Source organism: Solanum lycopersicum, chromosome 2, assembly GCF_036512215.1.
Source record: "Solanum lycopersicum chromosome 2, SLM_r2.1".
Classification (NCBI taxonomy): Eukaryota; Viridiplantae; Streptophyta; class Magnoliopsida; order Solanales; family Solanaceae; genus Solanum; species Solanum lycopersicum.
Window position 1 is genome coordinate 42746980 of NC_090801.1, and position 16722 is coordinate 42763701.

A 16722-nucleotide genomic window follows, 5' to 3' on the forward strand; every position below is an offset into this window, starting at 1 on the left:
AGAAAAAAAAATATGACGAGAGGTGGGGAAAATATTGTATTTCTCCTTTTGATACAGCTTGCTGGTGGCTTCCCAAATTTAATTTCCACTAAAATTGGTTAAATTAGATTTTAGTCAATTTACCATTTTACCCTTCATTTAATTTAATAGACCAAATTGTCAATTTATAAACTTGAGGGCAACTCCATAATCCTTAATTATTAATCACATAATTATCATTTACACCTAATACTTAAGACTTATGTCATCACCCATTTATTTTAAAATGTTATTGTCACTTTTTTTAAAAAGTCCCAAAAAACTTTAATGATCGAGTATTTTAACTTTTGCAATTTCATTCATACATTTTAACCTTTTATCTCTACATATAAATTCATAATGGAAGAGCAAAATTTTTTTTTAGACAAAGTTAGAGTTATCTTAACTATATTATACTGTAGTTGAAAATATTTTAATAAGTTAAGATTAACTTTATTATATAAATAAAAATTAGCACAATAAACTATTTTTTTGAGTAAATTTGCTAGTTTTAAGAATAATAGGAAAGAAATAAATGGAGTGAGAATAAAAAGATTGCCTAAAAACAAGGTTACGTAATATTTATTCTCTCTAGAACAAACCAGAAAAGGAAGGAAAACAAAAAAAGAAGAAGAAGAAGAAAAGCTGGAGTCTATACTTAGAAGCAATCTTCAGACCATATTGCTAATTCATAGTTGATTTTAGCTTCCAGGAACTGTAAAATCTTCCATGGGTAAGGAAGACTGTTGCTCAACGCAACTAATAGATGCTAATGGAGAATTCAACTTCAAAGGTCTACAGAATTTCGTTAGCTCTGTCAAACTTCCTCGCTGTGGTCTCTCTTATGCTGTTGTTGCTATTATGGGACCCCAGAGTAGTGGTATGCTTTATTTCTTCGAAATTCTTTCATTTCCTTATACATTTTGATGAACTTGAGGATGTTATTAGTATCAATTTTTGCTTCTCTTATAAACCCCCCCCCCCCCCCCCCCCCCATTGTATGCTCTTTTATCTTCCATTGTTATGCACTGCTTCTACTTTTTTTTTTTTGATAAATTGGAAAAAGGGGATTTTAAAATTTTAAATTTGGTGTTGTTTTCCCTGTGAATTTCCCTTTTTTGATCCCCAACATAGTTGGTCTCAATGGAGAATTGGAGGATCTTTTCTGCTTGCAAATTTTAGACGGAGATGTTTATATCAATTTTAGCATTTATTTTGTTTTGATGGTTTTTTCTTGCTATGGAGATGAAACCTCCACCACCTTTGAAATATGGTCTACACGGATGAAGTTGGTGTCTGCCCATAAATCTTCTCTTAACTGTTCTGTTCTATTCAGTCACAATTCATTGTGATACTATTTCGCTTGTACTACTGTTTAATGAGAATTTAATGGATAAGCCTTGTGGGTACCTCTATATACTTGAAATTTTTGTTATGTTACTGTCATTCGGCTTTTCTTCAACTATTTACTAGCTTTGTCTCTTTTCTTCTGAATTTGTTTTTTGTTTTTTTCTATTTTTTCATTTCGTTGTGATATTTTTCTTTTCTATTTTGTTTGTATATAAGATTTTGTTTATGATTAGTTTAAGTTCTAATCCTAAATGCATTTTTGTCCACAGGGAAAAGTACCTTATTAAACCATTTATTCTATACTAATTTTAGGGAGATGGATGCTTTTAGAGGAAGGTGAGGCTCTCCCTCTCTGTTTGGCGCTTTGTGCATACACGAACTTGAACAACAAAATACCTCTTCCGAATAAGGGAATATAGTAAAATTCAACTTTCACATGCTAAAATTAATGTATTTCAAAATTCATTTCAGGAATCAAACAACCAAGGGAATTTGGATTGCAAATGCTGTCGGCATTGAGCCATTGACCATTGTCATGGATTTGGAGGGTACTGATGGAAGAGAGAGGGGTGAGGTAATAAGCATTTTGTTATCTTTTTAAAGCATGTTACGATACCTGATGCAATGTTTTGAATCATAATATGCCACAAACCATACTGTATCAACACTATAGCTTTAGGTCACTGGGCACAATCTTGTGCTGCTGTGCATATCCTTGTAAACAAAAGTAACGGCATGTCCTAAACGTGTCAAAACTAAGACAAGTTGCACTATGTTGTTGAAAAAATTAAATTGAAGGAATATTCTCAGACAATACATATGTACTTGTATTAAACCAATTGATACAGGGCTGATTTATTTCTTGGTCACCACTGCTAGGCAGTCAACACACCCACACTCAACTTGAGCCTCACACACGCACTCACAAATTTGTATAAGTCCTTAGACTGTTTTCTTAGGTATCATAGTAATAGTAACAACACAGTAGCGTACAGGAACAAGTCCAACCTTTATTAATATCAAAGATAAACAAAGGACTAGGCTTCACGAATTTACTAAGGCATAGAACACACTCTATTGCCTTCGTCAAATTTCTGCCCAGAATTTAAAACTTCTGCACATAGGCAGCTACAAGCGGTTACAACTGCTCATGTAAGCACATGGATTAATAGAAATCCTATTATGAAATTAACTAAGTATACTATGATATTCATAGGGCGCTTGAGAGAACCATGTTGAAGGAACTCGACAAAATGACCCCGTAACTTCGGGAGAAGGGGTGCTCTCCCATCTTTTGATTAGGAAAGCTGCACATACCAGAGAGTAGCGACTGTTTATTAAAAACACGGGACTCTGCTAAGTGGTAACATGATGTATAGAGTCTGACACCTGCCCGGTGCTGGAAGGTCGGAAGGAGAAGTGTTATAAGCTTTGAATAGAAGCCCCGGTAAACGTCGGCAATAACTCTAACTGTCCCAAGGTAGCGAGATTCCTAAACAACTATGCAACATTCAAATTTCAAATAAAGCAACCTACGGGCCTTTCACATGGCCTTCATTTGCCTTGACAACACTTAGTTTATTTCAACCTTCTTTCATACTTACTTTTATTTCTTGTTTCTGCCAGCTTCATGCTCACATTGAACAACCGTATCTTGCCATCGTCGTGTCATATCACAACTTTGCTTGTAAAGCCAACACACTACCTTGCCGATGTCCATTGGTTGCAGGCATGCCATCAGGTGCCATGCACATGTCCTTCTCATTGTGCCCAAGTTTGTTTAGCCAACACTCTAGAATGATTGTTCATTGCTTCCCACTAGCACTCAATCGCCACAGCTAGATTGTTTCATCACGTACATGCAAAGGGAAACACTGTTATAGCAGTTTGATGACCAAATCGGGGAGACGAGGACTACCTCAAACAGTCTTGATGAGGGCATCAACTTCAACTGGTGGGGGTGGTTTGTTAGACCCCCAGTCTAAGTAAGCAACGTTGACAAGTACTTTTACGTTGGCCTTGGTATGTGCTTGATGCAACAATGTAGTTGGTGTGACTAAGTGTTAGTAGGCAGAAATGAACCAGGATGTTGAAGTGTTGGTTAAGCAGACTTGGGCACGATGGCAGTGACAGGCGCATGACACCTGATGGGCATGCGTGCAGAAAGTGACATCGGCAAGGCAAGGCTGTGATATGACTTGATGATGGCAATGCAAGGCTATTTAATGTAAGCACAAAGCTAACATAAGCAAGAAATAAAACTAAGTATGAGAAAGGTTGAAATATTCTAAGTGTAGGCAAGACAAATTCGGCTAAGGAAAATGAAGTGGATTTCTTTATTTGAAAATTGATTGTTGTGTAGCTGTTGGAATATTACTATTTTACTTAGTTAATTTCAGAAAGGATTTCTGTTAAGCCATGTGACAAGCACATGGGCAGTTGTAACTCTACCTATGTGCAAAAGTTTCAAATTTTAGGCAAATATTTGACCAAGGCTGTAGAGTGTGTTCTATGCCTTAGTAAATTCGTGAAGCCTAATCCTTCGTTTATCTTTGATTATGATAAAGGTTGGGACTTGTTCCTGTAGGTTTCTTTGTTGTTACTCTTACAATGCCACCTAAGGAGTTAGACGAATTCATGACTGTGTGTGTGAGGCTGAAGTTGGGTGTGAGTGTGTTGACCACCGCCTAGCAGTGGTGACAAGGTCATCATGCAACCTGTCTTGCCTCGTTTCTCCCCAACTCAGAGGACGATGGTCTTTCACTTGTTGCAATTCATTTTGTTCTCTCACTTAACTTCACTTGGGTAGATTGTGATCTCTTCTTATTTGGTAAGAGTATCCTTACCTTTTTCTACTTGATGTGAAATTGTGTACATCATTGGGAGGTATTTTCTTCCTTATGTTTGGTTCGCGCCGGGTATACTTTAATTAGTTTCAAAGAAACTATTTTGCCATTAAGACATTCTTGGACTCTTCAAATATGTTAACAAGACATCATGAGCTATGTAGTTCCATATCTACAAAAAATGCTCAAATGCCAGCCAAGTTATACTTGTTTTCTGGGGTAGAACTTTATATCGTTTATGGATATGGAGTTCTGTTAGCCTTCTCATGAAGTTTTGCTGCCCTTTTCAAACTGTACAAGTAATTGTCTAGCTACTATGAGAAAATAAGACAAGAGGGAACAGAGAGAAACACAACTTGATTATGTGCTGAAGCTATTGATTTATTGCACTAGGCAGTCACTAAGTTAAAATAGTTTTGGTTTCCACCTCAAGCTGGTTTTTACTATTGTATGTACATACAAATTTGTATGAATTTGTATGAGACCACTCTTTTACCTATATCTTTTAGTTGGAAAAACACAAACTAATTTACTATAATTAATTTTAATATATACATACAAATTTGTGTGAGACCACTCTTTTTACTTATATTTTTGTACTTTTCAAAAGACAAACTAATATACTATAAAATTACTTTTTATATAGAATACTGTTCAATAGCAACTTTTATGACCTTTCTCTGTGCTCACATTTCTCAAAAGTAGGCCAGAGCTCCAGTTCCAAATTATTAGATTGACGCTGGGGAAGCACTTACTATATGCTTGAAACTTTTTCTTTGGACACACAAAAGTCCAATATGATTTGTCATGATATAGGCTCTAATATCAATTATTTGGAAGCAAAACACTTCAAGATGAAAACCATCCATCTTTCTCAAGATCTACCATGTCAAATCATGAAGAATGTTAAGCATATCTAAATCCATGAGAACAACTGAAATCCGTGTGTTGCAGTTGTTGGTCTTCCAAACTTAGACGCAGTGTTGTGGACGGCGAGAGGCGACAAGGTCCTGCCTCGCCACGCGGCGAGGCGAGCGGCGAGACACTTGCCTTTTTGAATAAATGCGCCAATTAATACCAAAACTTAAAAATATTTAATTGCATATTTTATCCAAAATCATAATAGCAATAACACATATTAGCAAATATTCAATTCAAAAACCAATAGCAGATACTAAAATGTCTAAAACTTTAAAGACCAAACAATTCAAAATACAATAAACCATAAAATGTCTAAAACTTTAAAGACCAAACAATTCAAAATACAATAAACCAAAACTTTAAAAGTCTATCCTTCTTCAAAATTATCCAACTCTTGAAGATCAAAATCCTCTACATCATTGTATTGCTCTTCATCTTCTTCCTCCTCGTATTCTTCATAAATTAGTGTCCGAGTCCTACTTGAAGATGAACTTGTAGATGTACTTTCTACTCCTTTGCCCTTGTCAAGTACTTTTTATCTTGAAGAAAGTCCCCTAAGATGATAGATATTCTCGTCCGCTCCAATTGCCGTAGCAACACTACCCCAAGTAAGATCATCATCCTCATATATTAGTTCATCATCTTGATCTTCGGGACATCCAACTAACCATTCATTTGAATTATCTATGTTATCCAAGCGAATTGGATTAATAAGATCACGAGCATCATAACGACGTTTCAATGTTCTATTGTACTTAATGTACACTAGATCATTGAGACACGATAGTGTAAGCCTATTCCTCTTTTCGGAATGAATCTGTGCATAAGTTATTGATATTAACTAGTTGATATTGATAATAATATAATATGAAAAATAGGATATAAATTTTTACTTGCGTGTTCAAACACACTCCAATTTCGCTCACATCCGGATGAGCTACAAGTTATGCTTAATACTTTCATGGCAAACTTTTGCAAGTTTGATGTTTCACTACCAAATAGTGACCACCATTCAACTATAATAAAATAAATTTAAAGGTTAGTGACAATAAATTAGTCAAATAATTTAAGTAAGATCTAAATCAACCCACTTACCCGGTGACCTTGTGTCTCTAGCTCTTTTAGCCGGACCACAATCAAATAGTCCATCCGCCATTTTGTACTTAGGAAGCTCAGCGACTAGTGCATCTTGTATTGTTGTATCATGGACCAACTTCTCAACACATGTATAATACTCGGTCCACAAAGTCTGTGATATAGTTCCCTCTTCTTGAGCTTGATAATATAATCCTGGGTTCAAAACATGGCTTGCAGCATGCAACGGCTGATGGAGTTGTTCTGACCACCTTGCATCAATAATTTGAAACACTCTCTCATATTGCTTCTTAACTCCACGAAAACCATGTGCAATAGCTTCTTTGGCTCTATCCATTGCTTCATAAATATAACCAATTGGTGGTTTTTTCTCCCCATCCACCAAACGAAACACTTTTGTCAAAGGGCTACAAACTGTAAGTGCCCGAACAACATCATTCCAGAAGTGGACAGAAATAATAAGATTGACAACTTCTTTCCTCAAAGTTCCCTTTGCAAATTTACTTGTTTTCCATTCGGTTGAGAGGACTAAAGTTCTCAAGTTTTTTCTTTGTGTGTACATAGCTCTCAAAGTTAAGAATGCCGTTGCAAATCTTGTCTTGATCGGTTTGACCAAATTTCTTTCTTTGGTGAATTTTCTCATCAAATTTAACAACAATGACCTTTGACTAATGTAAGAATGGATTCTGATGGCCTTCTTAAAAACTATTACAGAAAGATAAAATTATATTAATTAATAGTGAAAGATAAAATTATATTAATTAGTAGCTAATGAATTATTGACTATAAAGAAAGTTGAAGGATATGTTGATTACCCGAAGCATATGGCTTAACCTTGAATATGTCACCAAATATCAAGTTGATGCAATGAGCGGCACATGGAGTCCAATAAATGTGTGGATACGCACCCATCATCATACTTCCCGCTTTGACATTCTCACTAGCATTATCGGTGACAATTTGTACAACATTTTCCGGTCCAATTCTTTCGATAGTGCTTTCAAATAACCTGTTCATTTTGTATAACTGTTGATGCTAGCAATGAATCTACTGATTCCACCAAAATGTACAAGTTATTTGAAAGCACTATCGAAAGAATTGGATCGGAAAATGTTGTACAAATTGTCACCGATAATGCTAGTGAGAATGTCAAAGCGGAAAGTATGATGATAGGTGCGTATCCACACATTTATTGGACTCCATGTGCCGCTCATTGCATCAACTTGATATTTGGTGAAATATTTAAGGTTAAGCCATATGCTTCCGGTAATCAACCTATCCTTTAACTTTCTTTATAGTCAATAATTCATTAGCTACTAATTAATATGATTTAATCTTTCTGTAACAGTTTTTAAGAAGGCCATCAGAATCCATTCTTACATTAGTCAAATGCCATTGTTGTTAAACTTGATGAGAAAATTCACCAAAGAAAGAAATTTGGTCAAACCGGCCAAGACAAGATTTGCAACAACATTCTTAACTTTGAGAGCTATGTACATACAAAGAAAAAACTTGAGAACTTTAGTCCTCTCAACCGAATGGAATTCAAGCAAATTTGCAAAGGATACTTTGGGGAGAGAAGTTGTCAATCTTATTATTTCTGTCCACTTTTGGAATGATGTTGTTCGGGCACTTACAGTTTGTAGCCCTTTGACAAAAGTGCTTCGTTTGGTGGATGGGGAGAAAAAACCACCAAGGGTTATATTTATGAAGCAATGGATAGAGCCAAAGAAGCTATTGCACATGGTTTTCGTGGAGTTAAGAAGCAATATGAGAGAGTGTTTCAAATTATTGATGCAAGGTGGTCAAACAACTCCATCGGCCTTTGCATGCTGCAGGCCATGTTTTGAACCCAGGATTATATTATAAAGCTCAAGAAGAGAGAACTATATCACAGACTTTTTGGACCGAGTATTATGCATGTGTTGAGAAGTTGGTCCATGATACAACAATACAAGATGCACTAGTCGCTGAGCTTCCTAAGTACAAAATGGCGGATGGACTATTTGGTTGTGGTCCGGCTAAAAGAGCTAGAGACACAAGGTCACCGGATAAGTGGGTTGATTTAGATCTTACTTAAATTTTTTGACTTATTTATAGTCACTAACCTTTAAATTTATTTTATTATAGTTGAATGGTGGTCACTATTTGGTAGTGAAACACCAAACTTGCAAAAGTTTGCCATGAAAGTATTAAGCTTAACTTGTAGCTCATCCGGATGTGAGCGAAATTGGAGTGTGTTTGAACACGCAAGTAAAAATTTATATCCTATTTTTCATATTATATAATTATCAATATCAACTAATTAATATCAATAACTTATGCACAGATTCATTCCAAAAAAAGGAATAGGCTTACACTATCGCGTCTCAATGATCTAGTGTACATTAAGTACAATAGAACATTGAAACGTTGTTATGATGCTCGTGATCTTATTGATCCTATTCGCTTGGATAACATAGATGATTCAAATGAATGGTTAGTTGGATGTCCCGAAGATCAAGATGATGAACTAATATATGAGGATGATGATCTTACTTGGGGTAGTGTTGCTATGGCAATTGGAGCGGACGAGAATATCTATCATCTTAGGGGACTTTCTTCAAGATCAAAAGTACTTGACAAGGGCAAAGGAGTAAAAAGTACATCTACAAGTTCATCTTCAAGTAGGACTCGGACACTAATTGATGAAAAATACGAGGAGGAAGAGATGAAGAGCAATATAATGATGTAGAGGATTTTGATCTTCAAGAGTTGGATAATTTTGAAGAATAATAGACTTTTAAAGTTTTGGTTTATTGTATTTTGAATTGTTTGGTCTTTAAAGTTTTATACATTTTAGTATCTACTATTGGTTTTTGAATTGAATATTTGCTAATATGTGTTAGTGCTATTAAGATTTTGGATAAAATATGCAATTAAATATTTTTAATTTTTGATATTAATTGGCGCCTTTGTTCAAAAAGGCAAACGCCTCGCCGCTCGGCTCGCCACGTGGCGAGGCAGGCCCTTGTCGCCTTTTGCCGCCTCTCGCCGTCCACAACACTGGTTTGAGGACCATAACACCGTATATATATATATATATATTTATTATTTTACCAATATCCAAATTTAAATTCTCCAAAAAGAAAATATCAATTCTCAAACTAAAAATAAATAGCGGTGGGCATGAAGACGGGGTTTGTAAACTTTAAAGGTCAGCCAGTATTCAATTAATGAAGATACCGAAATAACCATCTCGAATTGAAATAGTTCACTAACAGTTTGTGTATATACAAAACGTAATGACAATTAGAATAATAATTATAAAAAAATTGTGCCCCTTTCTGTCAGCCGTTTACATAGAGGAGGAAACACTCACCCCACGTCTCAATGCCGCAACTATAACGAAACAAAGCCCTCCTTTTACCTATATCTTTTAGTTGTAAAAGACAAACTGCGGACATTGTTATACAGGGTACAATGCTGGCTAGTGAAGAACTCCCATTTCAAAAGACCACGTTCCAAAAATGAGGATGCTGAGACGGATGTGTGGACATACAAGGAGCGATAAAATTAGAAATGTGGTTATCCAGGATAAGGTAGGAGTGGCCTCCATGGTGGACCAGATAGAAGCTGGAGAGGTGCAAGAGGTCGGATGTAGTTGGCACGGGAAGAGGTAGAGCCGTAGAGGTAGGTCGAAAAGCATTGGACGAGGTGATTAGATAGGACATGATGCGACTTCAAATTATTGAAGGCATAACCTTAGATAAGAGGGGTTAGATGTCGTGTATCAGGGTCAAATGTTAGTAGGTAGTGGAGTGTTGCCTTGCTTGCTCTCGTTGTGCTAGCCGTATTCTTGTAGTTCTACTTTTCGATATCTATTATCATGTTTACTAGGTTTCCACTACTACACTATTTTGTTGTTGTTCATATTCTTTCTTTTAGGCTTTATAATGCTTCTCTTATTAGTTGTTATAATCACAATTTTCTTCTTTTTTATACCTGAAATTGCACACTTGAGACGAGGGTCTACAGGAAACCGCCTCTCTACCTCCACTCGGTAGTGGTGAGGTCTGCCTACACTATACCATCCCCAGCCCCAACTCGTGGAATTTCAAACAAATTTACTATGGAATTAATTTAATATCAAACACAATGATATTAACTTTTTATGACTTTTGTTTCTGCCCACATATCTCAAAAGGAGGTTAGAGCTCCGATTCCAGATTACTAGATTGACGGCAGAGAAGCGCTTCCATATGCTTGAAACTTTTTTTTAATGCACAAAAGTCTAAATAAGTAGACATAGTATAGGCTCTGATACCAATTATTTGGAACCAAAACACTTTAAGATGAAAACCATCATCTTTCCCAAGATCTACCATGTCAAATCATCAAGAACATAAAACTAGATGCGGAAGCATACTTGAATCCATGAGAATGGCTAAAATCCTTGCGTCTTGCAGTTGTTGGTCTTCCAAACATAGACGTAAGTTTTCATATTTTTTTGACGATGGGAGATCATAAAAGAAATTCTACATCAGGTTTAAGGACCATAATGCTATATTATAATGACATTCTTTAACGTTATCAAAAAATGCTATATTATAATGACACAAGTTTTGTATTCAAACTAGAAATAATAAGCTGGTAGCTACATATAAGATGCCATACTTTAGGTGTCTTATAAACCCATTTAACTTCGAAACCTTGGCAGATCACTTTTAGTTTTGGTCAACATGTTTAATGAAGCAACACCAAGATACAATTATTCTTCTAACAATGTCCTCATGGTGGACTAGTTAAGTTGGACAGCTAGGCTGACTATGGTATAGTAGAATGTTGCCTTTCAGACATGCTAGAACATTCAGAGATCTGAAACTTTAAGACATTAGGAGCAAATAAGCCCCAAGCAGAAGAAGATAATCATGATGTTGGAAATTCGTTGAGGAGTGTGTCACAAGTTTCTAGTGATCAATATCACTGATGAAATTTTATGGTTCTAGGCTCTATAGTGTACTATACATTATGTTTCCTCTGCTATTTATATCTTATCCCCCCCAAAGTAGCTAGCTTTCGCTGCCCATGCTATTAAATAGGTAAAAGACAAAGATCTCTCTGGAAATATTTTGCAGTCCATAAATGAAATTAATATTTGTATGGTGTTTGTCATTTATATTTTCTGTTCTCTCGGATGATGTTTGTATATTTCTATGTTGCCCATATTAATCCATGTACACGGATTAGCAATGGAGCTCCCTTTCTATAGAGGGTGTAATATTACATTCACAAATGGAAATGCTTAATTAAGCTTAGCTTACAACCGCAAATCCATCACCTTTTGAAACTTATGTTCTCACGGATTGTTGTTTTCCCATCAGAATGAAGTCAATTAGCTTGCCGTACTCTACATTACTCACTGTGGTGGAAATTCTTGGTTGCAGGATGATACAACATTTGAGAAACAAAGTGCCTTGTTTGCTTTGGCTGTTGCAGATGTTGTGCTGATAAACATGTGAGTTTGTTTGTAGCATGATGTTTGGTGACTCAGAAAAATGAAGTTAACTTGCTCATCTAGCCCTTATTATAGATAACTGAATTTTTTAGTTTCTCTAGTTTGAGTATAACATTCTCGACAGTCTTCTTTGATCTCTTTGATATAACTTCTAGATTTTTCTTAGATTAACATATGGTTGATACCTTGATAGAACTGCATCTGGTGTCTTTCTGCCTCCCGAGAAACTGATAATACACTTATCTTGAAAAACTTGTTTATATTCAGAATAGGTGGCACCATTGAAGACATGATTGGCTTCTTGGACCTAAGTGCATTGTTAGAGGGTCCTTTATTGATTAACTTCTAGTTACCTGCCTTCTGTAAGTGGCAGCATAGGAAATTGACTTTACTCCTAAGCGTGCTATTGTTGAAGTCCTTTTTCATACTCATGAGAATTCCCCTAAAAAGAATATTTTTACTGGTTTTGGATGTGCTTTCCTCTTTAATTTTGCTTGTACCATCTGTTAAGATCACCTTCAATTATATTGTTGTTTGACTGGGATATTCCTCCTATATGTTCAGGTGGTGCCATGATATTGGTAGGGAGCAGGCTGCCAATAGGCCTCTTCTCAAAACAGTATTTCAGGTAAACTCTAGTTTATTTGGCTACTTACAAGTGATTGATTCTTCAATTGTCTGAATATTTTCTTGTTTGCTAGGTCATGATGCGTTTGTTTAGTCCCCGCAAAACTACCCTTCTTTTTGTTATACGTGATAAAACAAAGGTCTGGTATATCCTTCTATTCAACATGTTTTTAAGATTCACTAGTTGCCGTACTATTTACATTCCTGAATAGTATTGGCCACCGATTTTTTTCGAATTTCCTTGCACTTGCAGACTCCGCTAGAATATCTGGAGCCTATTCTGAGGGAGGATATCCAGAAGGTAAATGAATTTACTGTCGCTTTGAAGTGGTTGTTGTTCTAATTGAATTTGTTTATTCCTCTCTATGCTATGAAAAATAATCTGGCAAAAGAATGAAATATTTTGTGTTCAGTCTTATTATGAGTAACTAATTTTGCAGATATGGGATGCAGTTCGAAAGCCACATGCACACAAGGACACCCAACTCAGTGAATTTTTCAATGTGAGGGTTTTTCCTGTATTCTTATGTTATCAGTACTGCTGTCTATATTTATGATTCCTTATTTATCTTTCTATGATGTGAAGGTAGAAGTCACTGCTCTACCCAGTTATGAGGAGAAGGAAGAGCAGTTTAAAGATCAGGTAAGCCTTTTTTGGCTGCATAATATCTACTAGTACCAAATTGTTGTCATTTTGTGAATCTGATGGTTACCTATCTTAAGTGATTTTTACATGCCTTGGCTTTATACATTGTTCATTCAGGTTGCTCAACTTAGGCAGCTTTTTTTCCACTCCATCTCTCCAGGAGGCTTGGCTGGCGATAGGCGGGGTGTTGTTCCAGCCTCTGGTTTTTCTTACAGTGTACAGCAAATATGGGAAGTCATCAAAGAAAACAAGGATCTCGATTTGCCTGCTCACAAGGTTAAGCATGCCGGGTAATGAGTTGACAGCTTATTTGGTCAAAACATATAATGATCAAACTATTTGGCTTTTGTAGGTCATGGTGGCCACTGTGCGTTGTGAAGAAATTGCAAATGAGAAGTTCAGTAGTTTGATGATAAATGAGGTCTAGCAAAATATCAACTGTTTTCCACTTTCTTGTTTAGAACATAAATATACTGTGCTCAATCGTTACTCCAATATAGGACTGGCTAGCACTTGAGCATGAAGTGAAAGAGGATGCAGTTCGAAATTTTGGAAGACGACTAAGCTCCATCTTAGATAACTTTCTGTCAGAGTAAGTGGCTGTGTTATAACTATATTAGTTGGACCACTAATGCTATCCCAAAGGAGAGGATTGGTAGTATTGTAATTTTGTAGCAACTCCATTCATTTGTTCAAAGACGAGTTTTCAGAGGGGTTTGAAGAGTATGTCCAATCTGGACCGTCTTATTTTTGACCCTTTCTACTGCTCAAAATAGTTTCAAACTGAAGGTAGGATTAATAGTCCATTTATATATAACCTTTTCTCCACCTTCAGAATTGTAAAGCGTAGGTATTTCGCTCGTGTTGCAATTCTATGAGAAGGCAACAATCTTCATTTATAGATAAATTTATATAGAATTCTTAAAAGGAAGAAACTTTTGACAGATTCCAGTGGGGGTGATCGAGGACGTGCTCGTACCCTTCATAGAAGGATATGAAGTAGTCATTTATTGGGAACTTTCAGTCCCATATATTCAAAATATGCTTCTCTAAGAGCACTATGATCAGCAACTCAGATGGTCTCTATGAAGTCTTTATTGGTCTTATTCTTATAGTGCACCTTATGATCATGTTTAGATCCGTGAAGCAATTGCTTGGATGTTCCCCACATCCCCTAACCTAACCCAGGAACAGGCCGGAGGGAAGCACAGCATGGGAATTGATAGAATGTATGCCTTCACTTAACGAGTAATGGACCAGGTCCGTTACTTTACTTCAGAAAATTACCAGAAAGTTAAATGCAGTAAAATCAACACAATGATTTTACGTGGAAACCTCCTTGCTTAAGGGAGTAAAACCACGACCTGTCTCACAGGATTTTCAATCGTTTTCACTAATCTTCAAAAGCAAAAGCGAAACACGATTACACCAAGCGTAAGAAAGAGTTATCAATCTTACCGTTAAGCAATAGACCTCTATTGCTCAACAAGCCAAAGTAGAAAAACAATCTACCCACTAAGCTATCCCACCTGGACAACCTAGACTTTTAACACAACACACCAATTCCTTTATAGATTTAGGAGTGGTTTACAATTTAAGAACAAGAGAATAAATTCCTAAACAACTAGACGAAAAACTCCAGATGTTGCTGTTGTCCTAGGAATGATTCTGCCTTTGCTTTGTGTTGGCCTTTGCAAGAGTTCTTGAAAAGTGTTTATCAAGTTACAAAAACCAAAGAAAAGTGTTTAGGAAAGTGCCTTTTATATGGGCAAGTCACTTTCCTAAACTTCTTTGCCATTGGCTGGAGGGTCACACTTTCTGACGCCATCGGGAAGTGTGCACCTACTTTCTGCACCATCTCCAGCTGGCAGTTGACCGGCTCGTCATCATGAGAGCCTGGTACCTCTATTAGGTCCTTGAGTTTTGTTTCATCTTCAATACTTCGAACAATACACCTGCAATACTCAAGTAGAAAACCCGGTACCTTTATGAGGTCCCTAAGTTTGTCAAATCATCAAAACTACAAATAACATTTTCCCCCTTTTTTGATGATGACAAACAATGATACCAAAATCGTTCCCCCTGACTGTGTATTCCCCCTTACTGTATATTCCCCCTTAAAGTATGTTCCCCCTGTATTCCCCCTTACTGTATATTCCCCCTTATTTAGCTACTTACAGTTTACTTCCCCCTTTTGGCATCATAAAAAAGATATGCAGTAAACCATTGAGTCAACATAAATACTGAACAAGATCAGAGCGAATCAGCAACCAAACAGTAGAGGAAAAGCATTCACAAAAGAACACAGGAAGAACAACAAAGGAATAAAGTAACCAACATGCCATTATAACATAAATACATTAAAAACAAACTAAAAATCCATTAACACGATGATTAGCCACACAACAAAAGAGACACAGGGAAGGATTGATTGACAGTTTAGGAAGAGGAGGGAGTTTTGGACAGGGACTGGATAACAAGAGTGAGTCGTGCATTGGCAGCATCATTATCCTTGATGGCCTTTTCTTGCAAGGCAGTTATCTTCGCCTTCAACTCATTGTTCTCTTTCTCCAGGGCTTGTACAACTGAAGAACCAGGTCCCTCACTCTGTGCAGTAAGCAGCTCTGCTTTGAGTACAACAATTTCAGCCTCCTTACTACTCATCCGCACAGTGAGTTCTTCAGTCTCGTGTTTAAGCTGATCCAGGTCCTCAAGAAGTTGAGCCATCTTGCTTTTTGGTAAGCCTCTGCCTTCAATACACTCACATTCAAACAAGGTGTGCTCAGAGATGGTTTGTTTAACTGTCCCCACCTTTCCAATACCAAGAGGAATCTGAAAGTGCTTGAATACTTTAGTGAGAAAGTATCCATACCCCATTCCATGTACTCCTTTCCTCTCAATAACTGTTTTGTGAATGTGTTCAATCATGAGACTAGGAAGGCACAAAGCTTCAAAACTACACAGCCTCTCCATGACGTACAAGTCAGCAGCAGTAGCAAGTGTTCTCTTTTCAGTGCGAAGGAGAATCACTTTGTTGACAAACTCGAAGACCAGCTGATAGTCACTCTTCATAATTTTCTTATAGATCTCAGCAACCTTGGTTGTTGGGAGTCTTAGAAATTAAAGATGCAAATTCTGAAGAGCAAGTTTTTCCCTGCACGGACCGGGTCCCCTCTGTAGGCACTCTGAGGATTTTGCCCAACACCTCCTCATTCAAAGAATTAGCAACATTGTTCACACGTGTGAGGAGACTCCCATCTTCCAGAAATTGAACATTGTAATAGAATTCACGAACCTCTTCTTCATGGAGGATGGGGGATTTCTTGTTGAACAGGTGCAGCCAAGACTGGATCTCCACCATGTCATGCAGAGAGTCCATGCCCGGAAGAGTAATAATCCCCATATCAAACACTCTTCCAGCGAGAACTGCTTGTTTCCTCAGACTGTCAACTACCTCCTGCAAGTTGACATTCTCAACTTTCCTGGCTTGAGGACCAGGTTCCTGTGTCCGCTTCCTGTTCCTTTCAGATTTCTTCCCTTTTGACTGTGACTTTTCAACCTTCTTTGCAAAAAGCCCTTTTCTTATCTGACTTCTTCTTGTTATTTTTCTTTTCAACCTCTTCTCCAGACAACTCAACCAGTTTTTCTTTAGGTATCTTAAAATTGGATACCTTGAAAGTTCGTGCACTTCTGACTGCAGCAGCAGATCGTGCACTTGCCTT

The 16722-nt window shown here is 36.9% G+C and overlaps 1 protein-coding gene across 11 annotated transcripts in view; it reads left to right on the forward strand.

The window, feature by feature from the left end:
- Positions 1 to 537: 537 nt before the first annotated feature.
- Positions 538 to 16722, forward strand: part of LOC101245707 (protein ROOT HAIR DEFECTIVE 3 homolog 2-like) — a 36121-nt gene continuing 19936 nt past the window's right edge. For 10 of the 11 annotated variants that reach the window (XR_003245171.2, XR_011214556.1, XR_003245172.2 and 7 more), the window contains exons 1-12: positions 561 to 898; positions 1638 to 1704; positions 1840 to 1942; positions 11657 to 11727; positions 12292 to 12355; positions 12429 to 12494; positions 12608 to 12655; positions 12795 to 12857; positions 12941 to 12997; positions 13118 to 13276; positions 13353 to 13421; positions 13501 to 13592. Coding sequence is in view for 7 of the 11 variants with exons in the window: in XM_019212152.3 (XP_019067697.2) it covers positions 748 to 898; positions 1638 to 1704; positions 1840 to 1942; positions 11657 to 11727; positions 12292 to 12355; positions 12429 to 12494; positions 12608 to 12655; positions 12795 to 12857; positions 12941 to 12997; positions 13118 to 13276; positions 13353 to 13421; positions 13501 to 13592 (1010 nt within the window). In the remaining 4 variants the exon portion in view is untranslated. Of the gene's footprint in view, positions 899 to 1637; positions 1705 to 1839; positions 1943 to 11656; positions 11728 to 12291; positions 12356 to 12428; positions 12495 to 12607; positions 12656 to 12794; positions 12858 to 12940; positions 12998 to 13117; positions 13277 to 13352; positions 13422 to 13500; positions 13593 to 16722 lie in introns of all 11 variants that reach the window. The other variant, XM_004231529.5, reaches the window with a different exon arrangement.